We start from the raw sequence: 25,129 nt of genomic DNA, 5'->3' as shown, positions 1-25,129 counted from the left end.
TGGGCGCAGGCCTGGGAGAGGCCACTGGGCCTCAGGACTCCTGGGTCCTCGGGGGGCGTCGGGTCTCCCAGTAGGGCCAGGGCAGGGCCTGTCCCTGCAGCGGCCCCCGGCCGGGCCCACACCGGGGGCTTGTGCAGGTTGGCTGACGGGCGCCATCCAAGCCCCCGGTGGGGTGGGCGGGGTAGGGTGGGGGGCAGGGGGATGCTGAGGTTGCCATGGCAACGGGAGCCGGGCCGCCGGGATTGGGTGCCCCGGTGCTATGGCGACGAGCTTCAGCGCATCATCACGGGCGTGGGGTGTGCGCTGCCATGGCAACGGGGCGCCCCGCTGCCATGGTGCCCTGCGGCGGCCTGTCCGCCGAGCTGGGGCCAGGAGTGGGGCTGGGGGCATTCTCTGGTCCAGCCCCTCCGGTAGCCAAGTCCCGGGCGCAGGACAGGCCATGGTCGCTCCCTGCTGGCGCCAAGATGGCGCCGCCCATTCAACCGCGAGAGCGCGATGGCGGCGCCCACAGGCAGGGTCACGCCGTTTGAACCGGAAGCAATCTCTCTCTTCCGCTTAGGCCCCCGGAAGTGACCGAGCTCTTCCGGAAGTGATCATCCACTGTGGATGGGGGCTCGTGCTCGACGGACGCCGCCGCGGAGCCGCCGCACCGGGGAATGGTGAGGCCGCGGGGCCGCCGCGTCCCGCCTGGGGGGTGGGGAAACCTCCGCGCCTGGCCGGCCGGGCTGATTGCGCATGCGCGGCCTGTGGAGGGCGCGGGCAGCCAGACTGAGCGGCCCAGCGCGCATGCGCGTGTTCAATGTCTGGGGGTGGATGGGGCTGCTGTGGAGACCCCCCAAGGGATAGACCCCTCCCCCCAGGCCCAGCCAGGAGGCCTGGGTCCCGCCCCAGCTGTGCTGCTGACGTCATGCGCGATCGGGGGAGGGGGGTGAGCGCCTTGTCTCCTCGTGCCTCAGTTTCCCTACCTGTGAACAGGGTGATGGCTCGCGACTCCCCGGGGCAGCGGCTGGGCCTGGGGGGAGGGGTCTGTCGCTTGGGGGGTCTCCATTGCAGCCCCGCCCTGCGCGGGGGTCTCTGCGCCCCGCCGGCTCTGTGGGGGCAGCCAGGGCGGCGTGTCGGGGCTCAGGGTGACGCAGCCCCTTGGCCGGTCCCGTCTGCCTTCCCCTCTCTGCTCACCGCGCTCCTACGCGCCCCCCTGGGCCATCCCGGGAGCCCCTTCCCCCCTTGGTAGTTCCACCCCTCAGCGTCTCCTGCAGTTCCAGTGGGGTCTGGCGCTTCCTGTCCTGGTCGCAAGATCGGTCGTTTTTGCTCCGTTTTCCCAGGGCCCAGGCCGGCGGGGCCCTGATTGAAGTCTCTGGGTGCTACCACAGTGCAGATAATAAACCGCTGTGCAGTGTTCCTGTGAGCTGTTATCCTGCACCACGTTCCTCCGCAGAGTTGGCTGCATTTGAAGTGGAGTGAGACGTGATCTCTGTATCAGATCCATGCGCTGCAATCCTGATGTGGGGTCTCCCTCTCTGGAGTTGTGGGGAGGTTTGCATTATGGGGTCTCTAGGGCTTTCTGCCATATAACATGTAAGGTTTGCCCACAGCCACCTGCTTCCTGGCATTGGGCAGGCTGGTGCAAGGGAGCACAGGTTCTCTGTGGCTGAGCCCAGTGTGATGCCTGGCATCTGATCTCTTTGATGTGGAGGGGTGTGGCTCTGTCTCCTCTGTCCTGGTGCAGACGTGCTGGACTCCGGACTGATGGCGTCAGGTACGGCGAGCCGCTCTGAAGACGAGGAGTCGCTGGCAGGACAGAAAAGGAGCTCGTCACAGGTCTCGGGCTCCATCCCCAAACGGCGGAGCTCCTCCAGGTACCCAGGAAGGGCCAAGGGCAATGAGGAGAGGTTGGGGTTCCCTGCATCGTGGAGGGACCCTCCCTAGTGGTAAGGATGGATCAGGCCAGTGCAGTCCCAGAGAGGGGGATGGGAAGTTGGGACGTGGGGCTTCTTGATGTCCTGTGATGAACCAGGTGCTCCTAACTCAACACGAGCATCAGGCCTGGAGCCCGGCTCACCAACCGCAACCCTGAGCTGCAGCGATGGTTGGACTCGGAGCCACCAGAGGGCGCCCCACACCCATCTTGCTGCTGTTTGGGGGGTGGAGAGCTGGCTCCAGGTAGCCAGGTGTGCAGCGGGGGCCTGCACGTGGGTGGAGGGGCCTCACCTGGGGCCTGTGTTTGACCCACTAGGTTCATCAAGAGGAAGAAGTTTGATGATGAGCTGGTAGAGAGCAGCCTCGCCAAGTCGTCCAGCCGGGCCAAGGGGCCCAGTGGGGTGGACCCAGGCCGCTGCTCGGGCAGCGAGCCCTCCTCCAGCGAGAAGAAGAAGGTGAGGGGGAAAAGAGAGTGGGCAGCGCCCTGCGGGGCCTGGTGCCCTGTCTGGTCTGGAGCAGGCCCCTAGTCCCTCTGTCTCCGACCGCGCCTAAGGCTGGGTGTGCTGGGGAGGAGACACTATGCTGTGGGGAGGGGGTTTTCCCTAACCTCCAGCTGGAGATCAGCCCTGAAGCCTGAGCGTGGAGAGCTTGGGTGGCTTTATCCCTGAGGGGGAGGGGAACAGAGAGAGCCGTCGGCCAGTAGATCCTGCAGCTCCCTGAGGGAAGAACACACAGGCCTGGCTCAGCGCAGAGACCTCCCCATGCCAGGACTTGAAAGGGCAGAGGGCAGGAGGCTCCCGCAGCCAGCATGGGACAGAACTTGGGAGCCACAGAGCCCCTCAGCAACCATGCCGAAGGGACACCGTCACTGTGGCAGTCAGCAGCTTTCCTGCCGGGCTGTGACTCGCTGGGCAGAGCCTCGGTTAATTCTCTCCTGTGGGGCCTGGTTCCTCTTGCTGGTGGACGGCGAGCCAGAGCCAGGCAGTTTCATTCGCTGCCTGCAGCCAGTTTGCTTCCTGGCTCCGGCCCTGCTGGCTGGGCTTGGACGGGTAAGCGCGAAGTGTCATTGGCGCTCGGACATCCACCTTCCCTGGGTGCGTCCTGCCCCCCGGACGAAGGCTGGCTAGATTGGGTGGGGGGCTGTGAAGGGCAGCCCCCATCCGCCCGTCATGGCCTCCAGCAGTGGGCCCCGCTGGCCAGGCTCAAGGACTCTCTGAGCTCCTTTCCTGGCTCGTGCAGGTATCCAAATCCGTCTCTGCACCCGTCACCCCGAGCCCGGTCCCAAACTCCAGCCTCCCCAAGCGGATGAAGAAAAGTAAACAGCCCCTGCAGGTGACGAAGGACTTGGGCCGCTGGAAGCCTGCGGATGACCTGCTGCTCATCAATGCTGTGCTCCAGGTAATGCTGCCATCCTGCTCGGCAGGGCCGGGCCAGGCTGGCACCCGCCTGGGAAACGTCCCAGCAGGGAGTGGGAAGTCAGCAGAGCTTCTGGGGCAGGGCCCGTGGCTCTGGGGGAGACTGTTCTGTCCAGGTCTGGCCACCTGCCACGGCACCTTGTACCAAGACCTGGGGGTGCTAGTCCCGGTGTCCTAAACTCCAGCCCTGGCTGATTACACGCTGCGTCCCAAACGCCCTCGGCCTCCCAGAGCCCTCGGCTCCGTCCTCGCGCCGGTTCAGTCGCGCCCCAGGGGCCGGAGGCTGGGAAGCGTTGCCCATGATGGCTGTTTGAGCGGCGACGGGCATCCCGGTGGCGTGGCCGTCAGGGCCCCTGTGGCCGCGCTGTGGGTGCGGGGACCCAGCCCTAAGTCTGGCCTCTCTTCGGGCCCCTGCAGACCAACGACCTGACCTCGGTCCACCTGGGCGTCAAGTTCAGCTGCCGCTTTACGCTGCGGGAGATCCAGGAGAGGTGGCATGCGTTGCTCTACGACCCGCTCATCTCCAAGTGAGTGCCAGGCCACCGGCGCGGACTCAGCCAGGGGCAGGCCACCCGTGGGGCCGCTGCTCCAAGCATGGCTGGTTCCCTGCTGCTGGTCACTCGCCCAGAGGGGTGGCTGGGGGTGGTGTGAGGAGTCTCCCGTCCCCCCAGCTGTGGCTCTGGGGAGCAGTGAGTCCGAGGGGCAGAGCCCTGCCCTCTGCTTGGCGTCAGAGCCGTGAAATCTGAGTTGGTAGCTGACGTGGTCACTGTTCCCTCCCCAGGCTGGCCTGTCAGGCCATGCGACAGCTGCACCCCGAAGCCATCACTGCCATCCAGAGCAAGGTGCTGTTCAGCAAAGCCGAGGAGCAGCTGCTGAGCAAGGTGGGATCGGTAAGGCTCACTCAGGCCCCCTCTGTGCGCAGGACGCAGTGACACCTGGAGGCTGAGCCAGGTGGGATTGGTACAGCCCGGGCAGCCAGCACCCACCCAACCCACCCTCTGTGCGCAGGGCGCGGTGACGCACCGATTCGTGCTCCTGGGGAAACGGCACTAACAAGGGACCCTGGAGTCCCCTCCCTGCCAGCGGGGGCGAGAGTCTGGACCTGGAAGGCGCTCCGCTCCCTCTGCCCAGGGGTGAAGGGCCATCTCCGCAGAGCATCCTGCCGGGTGTCCTTCACCAAAGCGCCCTGCAGCCAAACGGTTCCCGTGCCCCCCAGGGAGTCCTGCTGTGTGGGAGCTGCACTGGCCTGGCCCGGGGCCCCCGGCGCATGTGCTGTGGTTCCTGGCTCCTTCCCCGTGGCACAGACACCCCAATTGCCCAACGGTGCTGCCGGCACAGAAATCCCAGGGGGCCGATGCCACAGGAAAGCCTGGGAGAGTCGCCAGGCCATGCCCCCTGCCCCATGGCCCCTCACGTACTCTGGCCCAGGAGAGCCCAGCAGGTTCCCTCAGCCCTGCCCAGCGGAGCCCCCTGAGTGGTAGCCCTGGGCCGAGCCGTGGGAGCTGGCACTGTGATCCATGCAGACGCATGTCCCCAGGCTCCCACTGCCGGGAGCCCGGGGCTGTCCTGCCCCCTAGGGGTGGGTTCTGGAAGCCGCAGTGACCCGTCCGTCCTTCCGCAGACCAGCCAGCCCACGCTGGAGACCTTCCAGGGCCTGCTGCACGAGCACCCCGAGGCGCTGCACCCTTCGCGCACGGCCAAGGCCCTGCAGGCCCACTGGCAGCTGATGAAGCAGTACCACCTCCTGGACGACCAGACAGGTGCGGCCCGCCCGCCCCACCGCCTGCCCTTGCCCCACGGCTGGGCCCGGCGCGAGAGCCTGGAACCGGGGCCCAAGTCACCAGGCTGGGCCCCGAGAGCGCGGGGGGCTTGTGCTGATGCAGGGACTGTGCTAACCCCTCCCCCCGCCCTGTGCTTCCGTTCAGTGCAGCCGCTTCCCAAGGGGGACCAGGTGCTGAACTTCTCGGACGCGGAGGACGTGATTGACGACAGCAAGCTGAAGTGAGCGTCTGCGGGGAATGTGGGGGCTGGGCGGGGGGTCCTTCCCGCCAGTGCACAGGGGCTGGCATCACATGCAGCTCATGCCACAGGCCATATCCCCTGGGCTGCCTGGAGCCCCTCGGTCTGATTACCTTCTTGCTGCTCCCCAGCCCAAGCTGCTGCAGCCGCTAGCTGGAGCCGCCTGCCCCCTGGAGCCCAGCTCTGCAGCACCAAGCACCAGCTCGCTGGCTGGCTGTAGCTTCGCCCGTGCCCCAGTGTGCGAGGGCCCAGTGCCCAGCAGGCCTGGCTGCCCTTGGCGCCCTGGGGGGCAGACATGGTGGCAGGTGGCTCCAGAGGGCCCGTGCTGGGGCTGCGTCAGGCCCCGAGAGCACGTGTTAGGGATCCAGCCTGCCAGGCATCCCGTGGGCGTGTGTGTGAGGGCAGCTACCTGACTCCTCCCCTGTCCCTTCCCTGCAGGGATGTGCGGGACGAAGTGCTGGAGCACGGTGAGTCTGACGGGACCTTCGCTCCGCTCCCCGCCCCTGGGGCGCCGGGTGGGGGAGCTGAGGGGTGCCCCAACCCCTTGCGGGTTCGGTTAGCGCTGTGCCTCGGACCCGTCGCCACAGCCCCATCCAGCCGGCCGCTGCTGCCCCTGGGCCTGACAGCCCTTCTGCCCTGACACTGGGTCGGTGCGCCCTAGAGGGGAAAGACCCTGTACCCCATTCTCACCCCCTGAGCCAGCCAGTCCCTGCCCTGGGGCCAGATCAGAGCCGGTGCCCCCTAGAGGGGAAAGACTCCGTGCCCCATTCCCTAGAGGGGAACGGCCCCATTCCTCACCCCCCTGAACCAGCCAGACCCCTGCCCTCAGGCCAGATGGGAGCCAGCGCCCCCCGGAGGGGAGAGGCTGCATATCCCCTCCCCCGAGCCAGCCCGTTCTCCCCAGGGCCCCGTCACCCCTGTGCCGGCCCGAGCTGCCCCCTGCACTTCCCTCCTTGCAGAACTGGCCGTGGCCGACAGGCGCCAGAAGCGGGAGATCCGGCAGCTGGAGCAGGAGCTGCACAAGTGGCAGGTGCTGGTGGACAGCATCACGGGTGAGAGCCGCGGGGGCTCTGCTGGCCTGGCTCAGAGCGCTGAGCTGGCCGGGGGGGCCTCGGCCTCCGGGCCATGGGGCGGGGCTGGGTGGGACAAAGTCCCAGCATCCCCCAGGGCAGTGAGCGGACATCCACGCTGCAGGGTTGCCTGGGACTCCTGGGAACCGTGACGCTCAGGATCAGTCTGTGCCTGGCTGAGACCCGGGGTGGGGGGTCTTTCCACCCAAGAGCCGTCGGGGAAGGTGGGGGCAGTTCTCCGGGTGACCCACGGCGGGAGGTGGGGGTGGTTCTCCGGGTGACCCACGGCGGGAGGTGGGGGCAGTTCTCCGGGTGACCCACGGCGGGAGGTGGGGGTGGTTCTCCGGGTGTCCCGGGGGGGAGGTGGGGGCGGTTCTCCGGGTGTCCCGGGGGGGAAGTGGGGGCGGTTCTCCGGATGACCCATGGGCGGAGGTGGGGGCGGTTCTCCGGCCCACGGTGGGAGGTGAGTCTGTCTGAACTCTCTCCTCCCTCGTCCAGGAATGAGCTCCCCGGACTTTGACAACCAGACACTGGCCGTGCTCCGGGGGAGGATGGTGCGTTACCTCATGCGCTCCCGAGAGGTGAGTCCTCGTGGGCCAGCTCCCCGGATCAGCCCGGCTAAAGGCCCCGAGATGCAGGAGTCACTGCAGCATGGCCCCGGCGTGGCCATGGTACAGGCTCCGAGCCTGCTGCTGGGCACACAGGGAGGGGCTGCGCCCTAGTGGGCGGAGCAGAGGGGGCTCACTGCGGGGCTGGGCTGGCTGATGCTTAGAGCCACCTGGTCCCTGCCCACCCTGGGGGAGCACGCAGGTGGGGGGGCAGCACCTGGCTAACAGCCCTCGCCCCCCAGATCACGCTGGGCAGAGCCACGAAGGACAATCAGATTGACGTGGACTTGGCGCTGGAGGGCCCTGCCTGGAAAATCTCCCGCAAGCAAGGTAGGGGGGCAGGGCCGACACACCCATCGGGGCAGGGCTAACAGCACCAGGGGGCGGGGCTGACACACCCATCAGGGGCAGAGCTGTTGTCAGCCAGGGTGGGCCTCAGATCTGTCCATGGAGGGGCAGGGCTGTGAGCATCGGGGGCGGGGCTCCCACACGGCTCCAGGGTGGCACTGCTGGGGTGTGGGGCGAGGGGGCACCTGGTACCTGCAATGGGGCGCTGCCCAGTGCTCCAGTCCCTGGGTGTGGGGCTCAGGCCTGTGCTCTCCCTGTGGGGCTGGACACTGGCGACGCCCTGCCTGGTAGCTGGGCTGTGGGTGGGGTCCCCAAGGCAGGCGGTAGGTCTCTGCGCCCCCTCACCGCCCCCCCCACCCGCTGCGCCTTGCAGGCGTCATCAAGCTGAAGAACAACGGGGATTTCTTCATCGCCAACGAGGGCCGGCGGCCCATCTACGTGGACGGGCGCCCCGTGCTGGGGGGCAGCAAGTGGAAGCTCAACAACAACTCGGTGGTGGAGGTGAGCACCCGGGCCCGCTGCGTGGGCGGGGGATCGGCCTTCCTGCCGCTAGCCCCGCGGGGAGGATGGATCCTGCTCCCCCGGGCTCAGACGCCCCCTGACTGGGTGCCCCAGGGGAGCCCCTGGTGGTGGCGGCGCTGCGGGGGCTCCCCCAACTCCAGAGCTGCCCAGGCTGCCAGGAGCTCTGCTGGGCCTTGCCCGGGCCCTGCCCGCGCTGACCTCCCTCTCCCCTGCAGATCGCCAGCCTGCGCTTCGTCTTCCTCATCAACCAGGACCTGATTGCCCTCATCAAAGCCGAAGCTGCCAAGATCCCCCAGCAGTGAGGGGCCCTGCTACCGTCAGGTGACTGCTGGCTTCACCCGCCGCAGGCTCCCAGCCCCCTCCTTTCCCCGGAGGCTGGGCCTGGCCCTGGGGCCGCCCGCTCCCCTCTGGCTGGGGGGCAGAGCACAAAGGTGCCGGCGGCTGCACCTCCTGTGTCATGCGGCGGGGGCCCGACTGCACGATGTTACCTTCCAAATAAATGCGTCCAACCTGCTACTGGTCTCTGGGGCCTGCCGGTGTCAGGGAGGGGCTGGCAGCGAGAGGGCACCAGGCTCTGTCCTGCCGCAGTGAGTTCCCCCTGTTAACAGGGCAGCCACTGCCCCTCTCCCTGCCCACGGGGCCTGCCCTGCCTTGGCCGTCGAAGGGGGCCTGCGGCTGGGCCCAGCGCGACTGCCCTACCCCACGTCCTAGGGGCAGTGAGTGTATGTGAGGCAGAGGCCTAAATAGACACAAGAGCAGAGATCAAAACGCAGCTGTTTTAATCTAAAAAGGGAGGGGGAGGGGAAGCCCTATGGACTGGAAGCCCTGCTGCCCCCAACTGCCTGGAGGCAAGGGGCCCCCCTGCTCCCTCCCCCCAGTTCCACAGGCCAGACGGGACCCTGCCCCTTCTCCGCCGGCTGGGGCCAGCTGTGCCCTTGGGGGGGGTGGAACCAGGCTCCTGCCACAAGCTCTGGAGAGCGGCTCCTGCACTGAACCCCTTGTGGCCTATCCCCCCGCAGTGCTCATGGGGCAGCCCCCAGAGGCAGCGGTGTGTTGGGAGCGAGGCCCGAGCCCCGTGGCCCGTGGGGGCTCCCCATGGGGGCTGTGCGGCCAGGCCAGGCCCCCTGGCTCTCCGGGGGCGGGGGGGGGCAGAAAAACCCTGCTGTGTGTAGGGGGGGTGCAGCCTTTACATGCCTGTGCCGTCCTCCCGGGGCCAGCAGGGGGTGCCGGGGGCACCCAGCAGCGCCATCTCCAGGCCGGGCGGGTCCCAGGGCCGAGGGAAAGCGGCCGGAGCTGCAGGCCTCTGGGGGTCCGTCTCAGCGGGTGGCGGTCCGTGGGGGGCAGGGGAGGCCGGTGCTGCCGTGGGAGCAGTGGGGTCCCTGGGGCCGGCTGCTGGCCACGTGCTGCCGGGCTCCGCCAGGGCAGGGGCTGCGCTAGCCCCGAGCTCCGCGTCTGTGCCCCCTGCCGCAGTCCGGGGGGCGCCGGGCCAGGGCGAGCTGTGGGAGGCGGGCGGGCCCCAGGCCCACGGGGGCGCAGGCTGGGCGCGGGGGCAGGCTGCGTTGAGGCAGGGGCCGGGCGCGGAGCTGTGCAGGAAGAAGGCTGGGACGCCCGTCTCCACGCGCAGCGGCTGCAGCAGGGTGGCGCCGGGGAAAGCCGAGGCCGTGTAGGAGGCGGTGCCCTCGGGGCGGGCGAGCGGAGCTGGCGGCTGGGACAGCAGGAAGAGCTGCAGGGCCTGGCGCAGCGACTGCAACCCCTCGCGCATCTGCAGGACCTGCCCCGCCAGCTCGGCCACCTGGGGGCAGGGAGAGGAGTGAGTGCAGAGGGGCGGGCCAGTGCCCCCTCCCTGCCCACCCCAGCTGATAGGTCCCTCAGTGTGGGGGCAGCCCCCCATGCCAGGGAGGGGCCCACGAGTTGGGCGGGAGAGCCACGCCCAGGCAGGGCCCTCTGCCCCTCCCCTGGGCCGGGGCTCCCTGAATCCACTGGTACCCGGTACCAGTGCTCTCCCCCACCCCCCGGGCCCCACGGGGGGCAGGATGCCAGGGGCTGAGCCCCCCACCCACACGCTTACCGCCTGCCGCAGCTTCTCAATGGCGTCTGCGCCCGTCAGCTCCGCTGGGCCCAGGGGGATGGCGAGCAGCCCGCTGTCTGGGGCAAGGGGAGACGGCAGGCTAGCACCAAGCCCTCCTGGAGCAGAGGAGAGAACCCTGCAGTCCTAGTCCCCAGCCCCACCCAGAGCAGGGGCGAGAACCCAGGAGGACAGGCCCGCCCCCACTCCCAGGGAGAGAACCCAGGAGTCCTAGTGCCCAGCCCCCTCCCAGAGCCTCCCCCGCCCCTGCTCCCACCGGGGCGCTGACAGTACCTGGCCCAGGGGAGGGGCTGCTGCAGTCGGGGCCCGAGGGGCCGACCTGGAAGCTGAACATGGACGTATCCGAGCCGCAGGCGTCTTCCTCGATGCCGTCTACCACCCTGCAGTGGAGAGCGGCACCATCATGGGGGGGTACAGGGGCTCCATCCCCCCCTCCCCGGCCATCAGCCCCGGTGCCACCCAGCACAGGGCAGGGGGAGGCAGGGGGCTCCATCCCCCCTCCCCGGCCATCAGCCCTGGGACCCCAGAGCTACCCAGCAGGGGGGCTCCATCCCCCTCCCATTAGCCCAGGGACACCCAGCTGGGAGTCTCTGAAGGGCTCAGGCCCCCACACCTCCCTGGGGGGCGGGGGGGTTGTCATTGCCTAAAGCCACCTGGGCAGATCTGAGCCGCGTGCCCAGCCACCGGGGTAACCACCAGGAAACACCCCGACCCCGGGCAGCTGGGATGAACCCCTGTTAGCCTCACTCCAGGCCCTGGCACAGCAGGACCCCCTTCCCCCCAGGCCCCGGCACCCTCTTACCTGGGGCTGAGGTCAGGGGGCCCCATCCAGGGCAGGCTGTGGAGCTGCAGGGTCTGGGGGCCAGCAGCGGGGGGCAGGCGCCGCGTCCGGGGCAGGACGCCCCTCCTGGGCGACAGCAGCTTGGCTCCCACGGCCGAGGGGGGGCAGCTGGGGGGCAGCTGGGGGCTGGACAGTGCCTCCAAGGGCTCCTGGACTGGGCCGGCTGATGAGCGGGGTGGGGGCACCGGGGCATCCTCGGCCGCCTTGTCCTCCAGCAGGGGGTTGGCGCTGTTCAGCGAGCTGGTGTCGGCCTGGGGGGCAGGAGGGGTCAGCGCGGGGGAGGGGCCTTGCTGCCCCACCTCACTCAGCTTGTGTGGCTCCCTGGCCCTGCATCTGCCCCACACGCCAGAGCCAGGTCACCACCCCCTGCCCCAGGGGTTCTCCAGTGATGCCTGCGCCCAGCCCGAGGGGCCTCTGCTCGCTGACATCAGAACGGCCAGACTGGGTCAGACTCGAGGTCCGTCCTGCCCAGTGTCCTGTCTCCTGACAGTGGCCAGGGGCCCGCGAGGGAATGAAAAGAACAGGGAATCCTCAAGTGATCCATCCCATCGCCCATTCCCAGTTTCTGGTAAAACCAAGGCTCGGGACACCATCCCTGCCCATTCTGGCTAATAGTCACTGATGGACTAGCCTCCATGAACTTATCTCATTCTCTTTTGAACCTCATTTGGAGTCTTGGCCTTCACAATATCCTCTGGCAAGGAGTTCCACAGGTTGACTGTGTGTTGTGTGAAGAAATACTTCCTTTGGTTTGTTTTAAATTTTCTATTAATTTCATTTCATGACCTCTAGTTCTTGAGGAGGAGTAAATACCACTTCCTTATTTACTTTCTCCCCACCAGTCATGATTTTATAGACCTCTATCACATCCCCCCTTAGTCATCTCTTTTCCAAGCTGAAAAGTCCCAGTCTGATTAATCGCTCCTCATACAGAAGCCGTTCCAGACCCCGAATCATTTTTGTTGCCTATTTCTGAACATTTTCCAATTCCAGTATATCTTTTTTGAGCTGGGGCGACCACATCTGCACGCGTATTCAAGACGTGGGCGTCCTATGGAGTTATAGAAAGGCAACATGATATTTTCTGCCTTATTATCTGTTCCTTTCCTAGTGGTTCCCAACGTTCTGTTCGCTTTTCTGACGGCCGCTGCGCACGGAGTGGAAGTTTTCAGAGAACTCGCCACACTGACGCCAAGATCTCCTTCTTGAGTGGTGACAGCTAATTTAGACCCCATCATTTTATGTGTAGAGCTGGGATGATGTTTTCCAATGTGCATTACTTTGCATTTATCAACATTGAATTTCATCTGCCATTTTGTGGCCCCATCACCCAGTTCTGAGAGATCCCTTTGTAGCTCTTCGCAGTCTGCCTGGGAATTAGCTGTCTTGAGTAGTTTTGTATCATCTGCAAATTTTGCCACCTCACTGTTTACCCCTTTTTCCAGATTGTTTATGAATATGTTGAATCGTCCTGGGCCCAGTGCAGACCCCTGGGGGACACCACTATTTACCTCTCGCCATTCTGGAAATGACCATTTATTCCTACCCTTTGTTTCCTATCTTTTAACCAGTTACCAATCCAAGAGAGGACCTTCCCTCTTATCCCATGACAGCTTACTTTGCTTAAGAGCCTTTGGTGAGGGCCCTTGTCAAAGGCTTTCTGAAAATCTAAGTACACTGTATCCACTGGATCCCCTTTGTCCACATGCTTGTTGACCCCCCTCAAAGAATTCTAGTAGATGGGTGAGGCATGATTTTCCTTGACAAAAACCATGTTGACTCTTCCCCAACTAATTATGTTCATCTCTGTGTCTGACAATATTGTTCTTTATTATAGTTTCAACCAGTTTCCCTGGTACTGAAGTCAGGATTTCTGGCCTGTAATTGCCAGGATCGCCTCTGGAGCCATTTTTTAAAATTGGCATCACATTAGCTCCCCTCCAGTCATTGGGTACCGAAGCTGATTTCAGTGACAGGGTACAGACTGCAGTGAGTAGTCCTGCACTTTCACATTTGAGTTCCTTCAGAACTCTTGGGTGGTACCGTCTGGTTCTGGTGACTCATTGCTGTTTAGTTTTATCAGTTTGTTCCAAAACCTCCTTTAATGACACCTCAATCTGAGACAGTGCCTCAGATTTGTCACCTAAAAAGAATGGCTCAGGTTTGGGAATCTCCCGCATGTCCTCAGCCGTGAAAACTGATGCAAAGAATTCATTTAGTTTCTCCCCAATGGCCTTATCATCCTTGAGTGCTCCCTTCGCACCTCGATCGGCAGGGGCCCCCCTGGCTGTTTGGCAGCTTCCTGCTTCTGATGGACTTAAAAAAACATTGCCATTACTTTCTGAGTCTTTGGCCACCCGTTCTTCACGCTCTTTTGGGGCCGACCTCGTTCTATTTTTACACTTCACTTGCCGGAGTTTAGGCTCCTTTCATTTTCCGCACTAAGATTTCACTTCCACTGTTTAAAGGAGGCCTTCTTGCCTCTCACTGCTTCTTTTACTTCCTTGTTTCTCCACGGTGGCTCTTTTTGGTTCTCTGACTATGGTGTTTAATTTGGGGTGTACATTTAAGTTGAGCCTCTATTATGGTGTTTTTAAAAAGTCTCCACGCAGCTTGCGGGGATTTCACTTTGGGCACTGTACCTCTTAATTTCTGTTAAACTAACCTCCTGGTTTTTGTGTAGTCCCCCTTTCTGAAATTAAATGCTACTGTGTTGGGCTGCTGTGGTGTTTTCCCTGCCACAGGGATGTTAAATTCAATTATATTATGGTCACTATGACTGTGACGAAGTGGGACTGTGCTTAATATTTCCTCTGAATATTGTCGGGGTGCCTCAGTTTCCCCTAGGCATTTCCTTAAGGCTCTAGGTGGTGGGATAAGGCACGGGTGTAATTGTTGCAGAGCACAGGGCCAGGGTACATAAATGGTGACACTCTGTCTCCTGGCCACTGATGGCCTGGGCCCTTCCCCCCTGCAAGCTGAGAGCTAAAGGGTTGGAGAACAAAGGAATCAGGTGACCTCCTGGCCCAGGAAAGGGACAAAGCCCAGAGGAGGAGGGGCTGGAGGGAGTTTCAGTTGGGGGCTGGCTGGGACATGGAGTGAAGGGCAGACGTGGTTGTCTGGCTCACTGCCCCCCAAAATTGACCCGGCTGAGGGGTCCTGTTCTGTGTACCTACAAGCTCTGTGTTAGACCATAGAATCATAGACTATCAGGGTTGGAAGGGACCTCAGGAGGTTCTAGTCCAACCCACTGCTCAAAGCAGGACCAATCCCCAATTAAATCATCCCAGCCAGGGCTTTGTCAAGCCTGACCTTAAAAATATCTAAGGAAGGAGATTCCACCACCTCCCTAGGTAACGCATTCCACTGCTTCACCACCCTCCTAGTGAAAAAGTTTTTCCTAATATCCAACCTAAACCTCCCACACTGCAACTTGAGACCATTACTCCTCGTTCTGTCATCTGCCACCCCTGAGAACAGTCTAGAGCCATCCTCTTTGGAACCCCCGCTCAGGTAGTTGAAAGCAGCTATCAAATCCCCCCTCATTCTTCTCTTCTACAGACTAAACAATCCCAGTTCCCTCAGCCTCTCCTCATAAGTCATGTGTTCTAGCCCCCTAATCATTTTTGTTGCCCTCCGCTGGCCGCTTTCCAATTTTTCCACATCCTTCTTGTAGTGTGGGGCCCAAAACTGGACATAGTACTCCAGATGAGGCCTCACCAATGTCGAATAGAGGGGAACGATCACGTCCCTCGGTCTGCTGAGGGACATGCTGACCATGTTCCTGTCGTCTAATAAACCTCTGCTTTACTGGCTGGCTGAGAGTCCCGTCTGACTGCGGAGTTGGGGGGCAGGACCCTCTGGCTCCCCCAGGACCCCACCTGGGCGGACTCGCTGGGGGAAGCGCACGGAGGGGCAGAGGAGGCTGAATGCTCCGAGGTCAGACCCAGGAAGGTGGAAGCTGTGTGAGCTGTGTCCCCTGAAGACAGGCTGCTCAGAGAAAGGAGACTTCCCCAGAGTCCTGCCTGGCTTCGTAGGGAGCAGCTCCAGAGCATCGCCCGGGGACGCCGTGACAATTACCAACTGGTCCAGCTCTATTCCCCTCTTGGACCAGATCCTGCGCTCCACTTAGGACTAAATCAGGAACTGCCTCTCATGGGTTCCAGGACGCGCTGCTCCCAGAAGCCGTCATTGAAGGTGTCAAGAAACTTTCTCTCTGCATCCTGCATCTGCATCCTGCATCTCTGCATCCTGCCCTGGAGTGACATGGACCCAGCCACTATGGGGATAGTTGAAATCCCCCATTATTATTATTGAGTTTTTTATTTTAATAGCCTCTCTAATCTCCCTGAGCATTTCACAGTCACTCTCACCATCCTGCTCAGGTGTGCCCCAACCCCTTGCGGGTTCGGTTAGCGCTGTGCCTCGGACCCGTCGCCACAGCCCCATCCAGCCGGCCGCTGCTGCCCCTGGGCCTGACAGCCCTTCTGCCCTGACACTGGGTCGGTGCGCCCTAGAGGGGAAAGACCCTGTACCCCATTCTCACCCCCTGAGCCAGCCAGTCCCTGCCCTGGGGCCAGATCAGAGCCGGTGCCCCCTAGAGGGGAAAGACTCCGTGCCCCATTCCCTAGAGGGGAACGGCCCCATTCCTCACCCCCCTGAGCCAGCCAGACCCCTGCCCTCAGGCCAGATGGGAGCCAGCGCCCCCCGGAGGGGAGAGGCTGCATATCCCCTCCCCCGAGCCAGCCCGTTCTCCCCAGGGCCCCGTCACCCCTGTGCCGGCCCGAGCTGCCCCCTGCACTTCCCTCCTTGCAGAACTGGCCGTGGCCGACAGGCGCCAGAAGCGGGAGATCCGGCAGCTGGAGCAGGAGCTGCACAAGTGGCAGGTGCTGGTGGACAGCATCACGGGTGAGAGCCGCGGGGGCTCTGCTGGCCTGGCTCAGAGCGCTGAGCTGGCCGGGGGGGCCTCGGCCTCCGGGCCATGGGGCGGGGCTGGGTGGGACAAAGTCCCAGCATCCCCCAGGGCAGTGAGCGGACATCCACGCTGCAGGGTTGCCTGGGACTCCTGGGAACCGTGACGCTCAGGATCAGTCTGTGCCTGGCTGAGACCCGGGGTGGGGGGTCTTTCCACCCAAGAGCCGTCGGGGAAGGTGGGGGCAGTTCTCCGGGTGTCCCGGGGGGGAGGTGGGGGTGGTTCTCCGGGTGTCCCGGGGGGAAGGTGGGGGCGGTTCTCCGGATGACCCATGGGCGGAGGTGGGGGCGGTTCTCCGGCCCACGGTGGGAGGTGAGTCTGTCTGAACTCTCTCCTCCCTCGTCCAGGAATGAGCTCCCCGGACTTTGACAACCAGACACTGGCCGTGCTCCGGGGGAGGATGGTGCGTTACCTCATGCGCTCCCGAGAGGTGAGTCCTCGTGGGCCAGCTCCCCGGATCAGCCCGGCTAAAGGCCCCGAGATGCAGGAGTCACTGCAGCATGGCCCCGGGGTGGCCATGGTACAGGCTCCGAGCCTGCTGCTGGGCACACAGGGAGGGGCTGCGCCCTAGTGGGCGGAGCAGAGGGGGCTCACTGCGGGGCTGGGCTGGCTGATGCTTAGAGCCACCTGGTCCCTGCCCACCCTGGGGGAGCACGCAGGTGGGGGGGGCAGCACCTGGCTAACAGCCCTCGCCCCCCAGATCACGCTGGGCAGAGCCACGAAGGACAATCAGATTGACGTGGACTTGGCGCTGGAGGGCCCTGCCTGGAAAATCTCCCGCAAGCAAGGTAGGGGGGCAGGGCCGACACACCCATCGGGGCAGGGCTAACAGCACCAGGGGGCGGGGCTGACACACCCATCAGGGGCAGAGCTGTTGTCAGCCAGGGTGGGCCTCAGATCTGTCCATGGAGGGGCAGGGCTGTGAGCATCGGGGGCGGGGCTCCCACACGGCTCCAGGGTGGCACTGCTGGGGTGTGGGGCGAGGGGGCACCTGGTACCTGCAATGGGGCGCTGCCCAGTGCTCCAGTCCCTGGGTGTGGGGCTCAGGCCTGTGCTCTCCCTGTGGGGCTGGACACTGGCGACGCCCTGCCTGGTAGCTGGGCTGTGGGTGGGGTCCCCAAGGCAGGCGGTAGGTCTCTGCGCCCCCTCACCGCCCCCCCCACCCGCTGCGCCTTGCAGGCGTCATCAAGCTGAAGAACAACGGGGATTTCTTCATCGCCAACGAGGGCCGGCGGCCCATCTACGTGGACGGGCGCCCCGTGCTGGGGGGCAGCAAGTGGAAGCTCAACAACAACTCGGTGGTGGAGGTGAGCACCCGGGCCCGCTGCGTGGGCGGGGGATCGGCCTTCCTGCCGCTAGCCCCGCGGGGAGGATGGATCCTGCTCCCCCGGGCTCAGACGCCCCCTGACTGGGTGCCCCAGGGGAGCCCCTGGTGGTGGCGGCGCTGCGGGGGCTCCCCCAACTCCAGAGCTGCCCAGGCTGCCAGGAGCTCTGCTGGGCCTTGCCCGGGCCCTGCCCGCGCTGACCTCCCTCTCCCCTGCAGATCGCCAGCCTGCGCTTCGTCTTCCTCATCAACCAGGACCTGATTGCCCTCATCAAAGCCGAAGCTGCCAAGATCCCCCAGCAGTGAGGGGCCCTGCTACCGTCAGGTGACTGCTGGCTTCACCCGCCGCAGGCTCCCAGCCCCCTCCTTTCCCCGGAGGCTGGGCCTGGCCCTGGGGCCGCCCGCTCCCCTCTGGCTGGGGGGCAGAGCACAAAGGTGCCGGCGGCTGCACCTCCTGTGTCACGCGGCGGGGGCCCGACTGCACGATGTTACCTTCCAAATAAATGCGTCCAACCTGCTACTGGTCTCTGGGGCCTGCCGGTGTCAGGGAGGGGCTGGCAGCGAGAGGGCACCAGGCTCTGTCCTGCCGCAGTGAGTTCCCCCTGTTAACAGGGCAGCCACTGCCCCTCTCCCTGCCCACGGGGCCTGCCCTGCCTTGGCCGTCGAAGGGGGCCTGCGGCTGGGCCCAGCGCGACTGCCCTACCCCACGTCCTAGGGGCAGTGAGTGTATGTGAGGCAGAGGCCTAAATAGACACAAGAGCAGAGATCAAAACACAGCTGTTTTAATCTAAAAAGGGAGGGGGAGGGGAAGCCCTATGGACTGGAAGCCCTGCTGCCCCCAACTGCCTGGAGGCAAGGGGCCCCCCTGCTCCCTCCCCCCAGTTCCACAGGCCAGACGGGACCCTGCCCCTTCTCCGCCGGCTGGGGCCAGCTGTGCCCTTGGGGGGGGTGGAACCAGGCTCCTGCCACAAGCTCTGGAGAGTGGCTCCTGCACTGAACCCCTTGTGGCCTATCCCCCCGCAGTGCTCATGGGGCAGCCCCCAGAGGCAGCGGTGTGTTGGGAGCGAGGCCCGAGCCCCGTGGCCCGTGGGGGCTCCCCATGGGGGCTGTGCGGCCAGGCCAGGCCCCCTGGCTCTCCGGGGGCGGGGGGGGGCAGAAAAACCCTGCTGTGTGTAGGGGGGGTGCAGCCTTTACATGCCTGTGCCGTCCTCCCGGGGCCAGCAGCGGGTGCCGGGGGCGCCCAGCAGCGCCATCTCCAGGCCGGGCGGGTCCCAGGGCCGAGGGAAAGCGGCCGGAGCTGCAGGCCTCTGGGGGTCCGTCTCAGCGGGTGGCGGTCCGTGGGGGGCAGGGGAGGCCGGTGCTGCCGTGGGAGCAGTGGGGTCCCTGGGGCCGGCTGCTGGCCACGTGCTGCCGGGCTCCGCCAGGGCAGGGGCTGCGCTAGCCCCGAGCTCCGCGTCTGTGCCCCCTGCCGCAGTCCGGGGGGCGCCGGGCCAGGGCGAGCTGTGGGAGGCGGGCGGGCCCCAGGCCCACGGGGGCGCAGGCTGGGCGCGGGGGCAGGCTGCGTTGAGGCAGGGGCCGGGCGCGGAGCTGTGCAGGAAGAAGGCCGGGACGCCCGTCTCCACGCGCAGCGGCTGCAGCAGGGTGGCGCCGGGGAAAGCCGAGGCCGTGTAGGAGGCGGTGCCCTCGGGGCGGGCGAGCGGAGCTGGCGGCTGGGACAGCAGGAAGAGCTGCAGGGCCTGGCGCAGCGACTGCAACCCCTCGCGCATCTGCAGGACCTGCCCCGCCAGCTCGGCCACCTGGGGGCAGGGAGAGGAGTGAGTGCAGAGGGGCGGGCCAGTGCCCCCTCCCTGCCCACCCCAGCTGATAGGTCCCTCAGTGTGGGGGCAGCCCCCCATGCCAGGGAGGGGCCCACGAGTTGGGCGGGAGAGCCACGCCCAGGCAGGGCCCTCTGCCCCTCCCCTGGGCCGGGGCTCCCTGAATCCACTGGTACCCGGTACCAGTGCTCTCCCCCACCCCCCGGGCCCCACGGGGGGCAGGATGCCAGGGGCTGAGCCCCCCACCCACACGCTTACCGCCTGCCGCAGCTTCTCAATGGCGTCTGCGCCCGTCAGCTCCGCTGGGCCCAGGGGGATGGCGAGCAGCCCGCTGTCTGGGGCAAGGGGAGACGGCAGGCTAGCACCAAGCCCTCCTGGAGCAGAGGAGAGAACCCTGCAGTCCTAGTCCCCAGCCCCACCCAGAGCAGGGGCGAGAACCCAGGAGGACAGGCCCGCCCCCACTCCCAGGGAGAGAACCCAGGAGTCCTAGTGCCCAGCCCCCTCCCAGAGCCTCCCCCGCCCCTGCTCCCACCGGGGCGCTGACAGTACCTGGCCCAGGGGAGGGGCTGCTGCAGTCGGGGCCCGAGGGGCCGACCTGGAAGCTGAACATGGACGTATCCGAGCCGCAGGCGTCTTCCTCGATGCCGTCTACCACCCTGCAGTGGAGAGCGGCACCATCATGGGGGGGTACAGGGGCTCCATCCCCCCCTCCCCGGCCATCAGCCCCGGTGCCACCCAGCACAGGGCAGGGGGAGGCAGGGGGCTCCATCCCCCCTCCCCGGCCATCAGCCCTGGGACCCCAGAGCTACCCAGCAGGGGGGCTCCATCCCCCTCCCATTAGCCCAGGGACACCCAGCTGGGAGTCTCTGAAGGGCTCAGGCCCCCACACCTCCCTGGGGGGCAGGGGGGTTGTCATTGCCTAAAGCCACCTGGGCAGATCTGAGCCGCGTGCCCAGCCACCGGGGTAACCACCAGGAAACACCCCGACCCCGGGCAGCTGGGATGAACCCCTGTTAGCCTCACTCCAGGCCCTGGCACAGCAGGACCCCCTTCCCCCCAGGCCCCGGCACCCTCTTACCTGGGGCTGAGGTCAGGGGGCCCCATCCAGGGCAGGCTGTGGAGCTGCAGGGTCTGGGGGCCAGCAGCGGGGGGCAGGCGCCGCGTCCGGGGCAGGACGCCCCTCCTGGGCGACAGCAGCTTGGCTCCCACGGCCGAGGGGGGGCAGCTGGGGGGCAGCTGGGGGCTGGACAGTGCCTCCAAGGGCTCCTGGGCTGGGCCGGCTGATGAGCGGGGTGGGGGCACCGGGGCATCCTCGGCCGCCTTGTCCTCCAGCAGGGGGTTGGCGCTGTTCAGCGAGCTGGTGTCGGCCTGGGGGGCAGGAGGGGTCAGCGCGGGGGAGGGGCCTTGCTGCCCCACCTCACTCAGCTTGTGTGGCTCCCTGGCCCTGCATCTGCCCCACACGCCAGAGCCAGGTCACCACCCCCTGCCCCAGGGGTTCTCCAGTGATGCCTGCGCCCAGCCCGAGGGGCCTCTGCTCGCTGACATCAGAACGGCCAGACTGGGTCAGACTCGAGGTCCGTCCTGCCCAGTGTCCTGTCTCCTGACAGTGGCCAGGGGCCCGCGAGGGAATGAAAAGAACAGGGAATCCTCAAGTGATCCATCCCATCGCCCATTCCCAGTTTCTGGTAAAACCAAGGCTCGGGACACCATCCCTGCCCATTCTGGCTAATAGTCACTGATGGACTAGCCTCCATGAACTTATCTCATTCTCTTTTGAACCTCATTTGGAGTCTTGGCCTTCACAATATCCTCTGGCAAGGAGTTCCACAGGTTGACTGTGTGTTGTGTGAAGAAATACTTCCTTTGGTTTGTTTTAAATTTTCTATTAATTCCATTTCATGACCTCTAGTTCTTGAGGAGGAGTAAATACCACTTCCTTATTTACTTTCTCCCCACCAGTCATGATTTTATAGACCTCTATCACATCCCCCCTTAGTCATCTCTTTTCCAAGCTGAAAAGTCCCAGTCTGATTAATCGCTCCTCATACAGAAGCCGTTCCAGACCCCGAATCATTTTTGTTGCCTATTTCTGAACATTTTCCAATTCCAGTATATCTTTTTTGAGCTGGGGCGACCACATCTGCACGCGTATTCAAGACGTGGGCGTCCCATGGAGTTATAGAAAGGCAACATGATATTTTCTGCCTTATTATCTGTTCCTTTCCTAGTGGTTCCCAACGTTCTGTTCGCTTTTCTGACGGCCGCTGCGCACGGAGTGGAAGTTTTCAGAGAACTCGCCACACTGACACCAAGATCTCCTTCTTGAGTGGTGACAGCTAATTTAGACCCCATCGTTTTATGTGTAGAGCTGGGATGATGTTTTCCAATGTGCATTACTTTGCATTTATCAACATTGAATTTCATCTGCCATTTTGTGGCCCCATCACCCAGTTCTGAGAGATCCCTTTGTAGCTCTTCGCAGTCTGCCTGGGAATTAGCTGTCTTGAGTAGTTTTGTATCATCTGCAAATTTTGCCACCTCACTGTTTACCCCTTTTTCCAGATTGTTTATGAATATGTTGAATCGTCCTGGGCCCAGTGCAGACCCCTGGGGGACACCACTATTTACCTCTCGCCATTCTGGAAATGACCATTTATTCCTACCCTTTGTTTCCTATCTTTTAACCAGTTACCAATCCAAGAGAGGACCTTCCCTCTTATCCCATGACAGCTTACTTTGCTTAAGAGCCTTTGGTGAGGGCCCTTGTCAAAGGCTTTCTGAAAATCTAAGTACACTGTATCCACTGGATCCCCTTTGTCCACATGCTTGTTGACCCCCCTCAAAGAATTCTAGTAGATGGGTGAGGCATGATTTTCCTTGACAAAAACCATGTTGACTCTTCCCCAACTAATTATGTTCATCTCTGTGTCTGACAATATTGTTCTTTATTATAGTTTCAACCAGTTTCCCTGGTACTGAAGTCAGGATTTCTGGCCTGTAATTGCCAGGATCGCCTCTGGAGCCATTTTTTAAAATTGGCATCACATTAGCTCCCCTCCAGTCATTGGGTACCGAAGCTGATTTCAGTGACAGGGTACAGACTGCAGTGAGTAGTCCTGCACTTTCACATTTGAGTTCCTTCAGAACTCTTGGGTGGTACCGTCTGGTTCTGGTGACTCATTGCTGTTTAGTTTTATCAGTTTGTTCCAAAACCTCCTTTAATGACACCTCAATCTGAGACAGTGCCTCAGATTTGTCACCTAAAAAGAATGGCTCAGGTTTGGGAATCTCCCGCATGTCCTCAGCCGTGAAAACTGATGCAAAGAATTCATTTCGTTTCTCCCCAATGGCCTTATCATCCTTGAGTGCTCCCTTCGCACCTCGATCGGCAGGGGCCCCCCTGGCTGTTTGGCAGCTTCCTGCTTCTGATGGACTTAAAAAAACATTGCCATTACTTTCTGAGTCTTTGGCCACCCGTTCTTCACGCTCTTTTGGGGCCGACCTCGTTCTATTTTTACACTTCACTTGCCGGAGTTTAGGCTCCTTTCATTTTCCGCACTAAGATTTCACTTCCACTGTTTAAAGGAGGCCTTCTTGCCTCTCACTGCTTCTTTTACTTCCTTGTTTCTCCACGGTGGCTCTTTTTGGTTCTCTGACTATGGTGTTTAATTTGGGGTGTACATTTAAGTTGAGCCTCTATTATGGTGTTTTTAAAAAGTCTCCACGCAGCTTGCGGGGATTTCACTTTGGGCACTGTACCTCTTAATTTCTGTTAAACTAACCTCCTGGTTTTTGTGTAGTCCCCCTTTCTGAAATTAAATGCTACTGTGTTGGGCTGCTGTGGTGTTTTCCCTGCCACAGGGATGTTAAATTCAATTATATTATGGTCACTATGACTGTGACGAAGTGGGACTGTGCTTAATATTTCCTCTGAATATTGTCGGGGTGCCTCAGTTTCCCCTAGGCATTTCCTTAAGGCTCTAGGTGGTGGGATAAGGCATGGGTGTAATTGTTGCAGAGCACAGGGCCAGGGTACATAAATGGTGACACTCTGTCTCCTGGCAACTGATGGGCTGGGCCCTTCCCCCCTGCAAGCTGAGAGCTAAAGGGTTGGAGAACAAAGGAATCAGGTGACCTCCTGGCCCAGGAAAGGGACAAAGCCCAGAGGAGGAGGGGCTGGAGGGGGAGTCAGTTTGGGGCTGGCTGGGGATGAGGAGTGAAGGGCAGACGTGGTTGTCTGGCTTACTGCCCCCCAAAATTGACCCGGCTGAGGGGTCCTGTTCTGTGTACCTACAAGCTCTGTGTTAGACCATAGAATCATAGACTATCAGGGTTGGAAGGGACCTCAGGAGGTTCTAGTCCAACCCACTGCTCAAAGCAGGACCAATCCCCAATTAAATCATCCCAGCCAGGGCTTTGTCAAGCCTGACCTTAAAAATATCTAAGGAAGGAGATTCCACCACCTCCCTAGGTAACGCATTCCACTGCTTCACCACCCTCCTAGTGAAAAAGTTTTTCCTAATATCCAACCTAAACCTCCCCCACTGCAACTTGAGACCATTACTCCTCGTTCTGTCATCTGCTACCCCTGAGAACAGTCTAGATCCATCCTCTTTGGAACCCCCGCTCAGGTAGTTGAAAGCAGCTATCAAATCCCCCCTCATTCTTCTCTTCTACAGACTAAACAATCCCAGTTCCCTCAGCCTCTCCTCATAAGTCATGTGTTCTAGCCCCCTAATCATTTTTGTTGCCCTCCGCTGGCCGCTTTCCAATTTTTCCACATCCTTCTTGTAGTGTGGGGCCCAAAACTGGACATAGTACTCCAGATGAGGCCTCACCAATGTCGAATAGAGGGGAACGATCACGTCCCTCGGTCTGCTGAGGGACATGCTGACCATGTTCCTGTCATCTAATAAACCTCTGCTTTACTGGCTGGCTGAGAGTCCCGTCTGACTGCGGAGTTGGGGGGCAGGACCCTCTGGCTCCCCCAGGACCCCACCTGGGCGGACTCGCTGGGGGAAGCGCACGGAGGGGCAGAGGAGGCTGAATGCTCCGAGGTCAGACCCAGGAAGGTGGAAGCTGTGTCAGCTGTGTCCCCTGAAGACAGGCTGCTCAGAGAAAGGAGACTTCCCCAGAGTCCTGCCTGGCTTCGTAGGGAGCAGCTCCAGAGCATCGCCCGGGGACGCCGTGACAATTACCAACTGGTCCAGCTCTATTCCCCTCTTGGACCAGATCCTGCGCTCCACTTAGGACTAAATCAGGAACTGCCTCTCATGGGTTCCAGGACGCGCTGCTCCCAGAAGCCGTCATTGAAGGTGTCAAGAAACTTTCTCTCTGCATCCTGCCCTGGAGTGACATGGACCCAGCCACTATGGGGATAGTTGAAATCCCCCATTATTATTATTGAGTTTTTTATTTTAATAGCCTCTCTAATCTCCCTGAGCATTTCACAGTCACTCTCACCATCCTGCTCAGGTGGTCGGTAAAATCTCCCTACTGCTATATTCGAATTATTCAAGCATGGAATTACTGTCCAGAGAGATTCTATGGTACAGTTCGGTTCATTTCAGATTTTTACTTCATTTGATTCTACGCTTTCTTTCACATCGCGCGCCACTCCCCCGCCAGCACAAGCTGTTCTGTCCTTCTGATAGATTTTGTACCCTGGTATCACCGTGTCCCATTGATTATCCTCATTCCACCAGGTTTCTGGGATGCCTGTTAGATCAATCTCCTCGTTCAATACGAGGTCCTCTCGTTCACCCATCTTATTATTTAGGCTTCTAGCACTGGGTTTATAAGCAATTAAAAACTTGTCACTTTTTAGCTGTCTGCCATTACACGATGTAATTGAACGGGACTTTGTTCATTTGACTGTTTCTCATCAGACCCTGCCTGTATTTTATCATCTTCCATCCTCTCCTCCTCACTAGGACATGGAGAATCTCCATTAATAGACCCTCCCCTAAGGGACGTCTCTGTCCAAACCACGTGCTTCTCCGTGCCTGTCGGCTTTCCCCCAGCCCTTAGTTTAAAAACTGCTCTGCGACCTTTTAAATATTAAGCCCCAGCAATCTGGTTCCAATCTAGTTTAGGTGGGGCCCATCCTTCCTGTACAGGCTCCCCTTTTCTCAAAAGTTCCCTCAGTTCCTAATAAATCTAAGCCTGCACCGTCGTCTCATCCACGCATTGA

General features: G+C 62.2%; 2 protein-coding genes across 3 annotated transcripts in view; one reads left to right on the top strand and one right to left on the bottom strand.

Annotated features, from left to right (window-relative positions):
• Positions 1–559: 559 nt before the first annotated feature.
• On the top strand, positions 560–8,375 carry MCRS1 (microspherule protein 1). Of its 2 annotated transcripts, XM_077838216.1 has the most exons (14): positions 560–659; positions 1,727–1,856; positions 2,234–2,372; positions 3,157–3,315; positions 3,750–3,859; positions 4,114–4,222; positions 4,954–5,092; positions 5,258–5,333; positions 5,790–5,818; positions 6,311–6,403; positions 6,920–7,002; positions 7,272–7,359; positions 7,751–7,878; positions 8,115–8,372. In XM_077838216.1, the coding sequence occupies exons 2-14, from the start codon at positions 1,747–1,749 to the stop codon at positions 8,199–8,201; spliced, it is 1,350 nt and encodes a 449-aa protein (XP_077694342.1). In that variant the 5' UTR covers positions 560–659; positions 1,727–1,746; the 3' UTR covers positions 8,202–8,372. The 2 variants fall into 2 exon arrangements, with proteins under 2 accessions (XP_077694342.1, XP_077694343.1); XM_077838217.1 differs by having other exon boundaries at positions 4,954–5,333; positions 8,115–8,375.
• Positions 8,376–9,085: 710 nt separating this feature from the next.
• The window catches only part of KCNH3 (potassium voltage-gated channel subfamily H member 3), a 37,042-nt gene continuing 20,998 nt past the window's right edge, over positions 9,086–25,129 (bottom strand). Inside the window, exons 12-21 of the mRNA XM_077838878.1 lie at positions 20,015–20,304; positions 19,486–19,592; positions 19,195–19,271; positions 18,317–18,918; positions 17,351–17,405; positions 16,950–17,060; positions 10,788–11,077; positions 10,259–10,365; positions 9,968–10,044; positions 9,086–9,691 (exon numbers count right to left, since the gene is read on the bottom strand). Of these exons, the coding sequence (XP_077695004.1) occupies positions 9,086–9,691; positions 9,968–10,044; positions 10,259–10,365; positions 10,788–11,077; positions 16,950–17,060; positions 17,351–17,405; positions 18,317–18,918; positions 19,195–19,271; positions 19,486–19,592; positions 20,015–20,304 (2,322 nt within the window). The remainder of the gene's footprint in view (positions 9,692–9,967; positions 10,045–10,258; positions 10,366–10,787; positions 11,078–16,949; positions 17,061–17,350; positions 17,406–18,316; positions 18,919–19,194; positions 19,272–19,485; positions 19,593–20,014; positions 20,305–25,129) is intronic.

Source organism: Eretmochelys imbricata, chromosome 20, assembly GCF_965152235.1.
Source record: "Eretmochelys imbricata isolate rEreImb1 chromosome 20, rEreImb1.hap1, whole genome shotgun sequence".
Taxonomy (NCBI): domain Eukaryota; kingdom Metazoa; phylum Chordata; order Testudines; family Cheloniidae; genus Eretmochelys; species Eretmochelys imbricata.
The sequence above is the reverse complement of the archived record's forward strand: the minus strand, read 5'-3'. Positions and strand labels throughout refer to the sequence as shown.

What these genes read in the sequence shown, in the direction of transcription:
- MCRS1 (XM_077838217.1), top strand. Translation starts at nt 1,747, where the DNA reads ATGGCGTCAGGTACGGCGAGCCGCTCTGAAGACGAGGAGTCGCTGGCA. An exon ending in ATTGACGACAGCAAGCTGAA is followed by an intron (nt 5,334 to 5,789) that starts GTGAGCGTCTGC and finishes CCTTCCCTGCAG; the next exon opens with GGATGTGCGGGACGAAGTGC. An exon ending in GGACGAAGTGCTGGAGCACG is followed by an intron (nt 5,819 to 6,310) that starts GTGAGTCTGACG and finishes CCCTCCTTGCAG; the next exon opens with AACTGGCCGTGGCCGACAGG.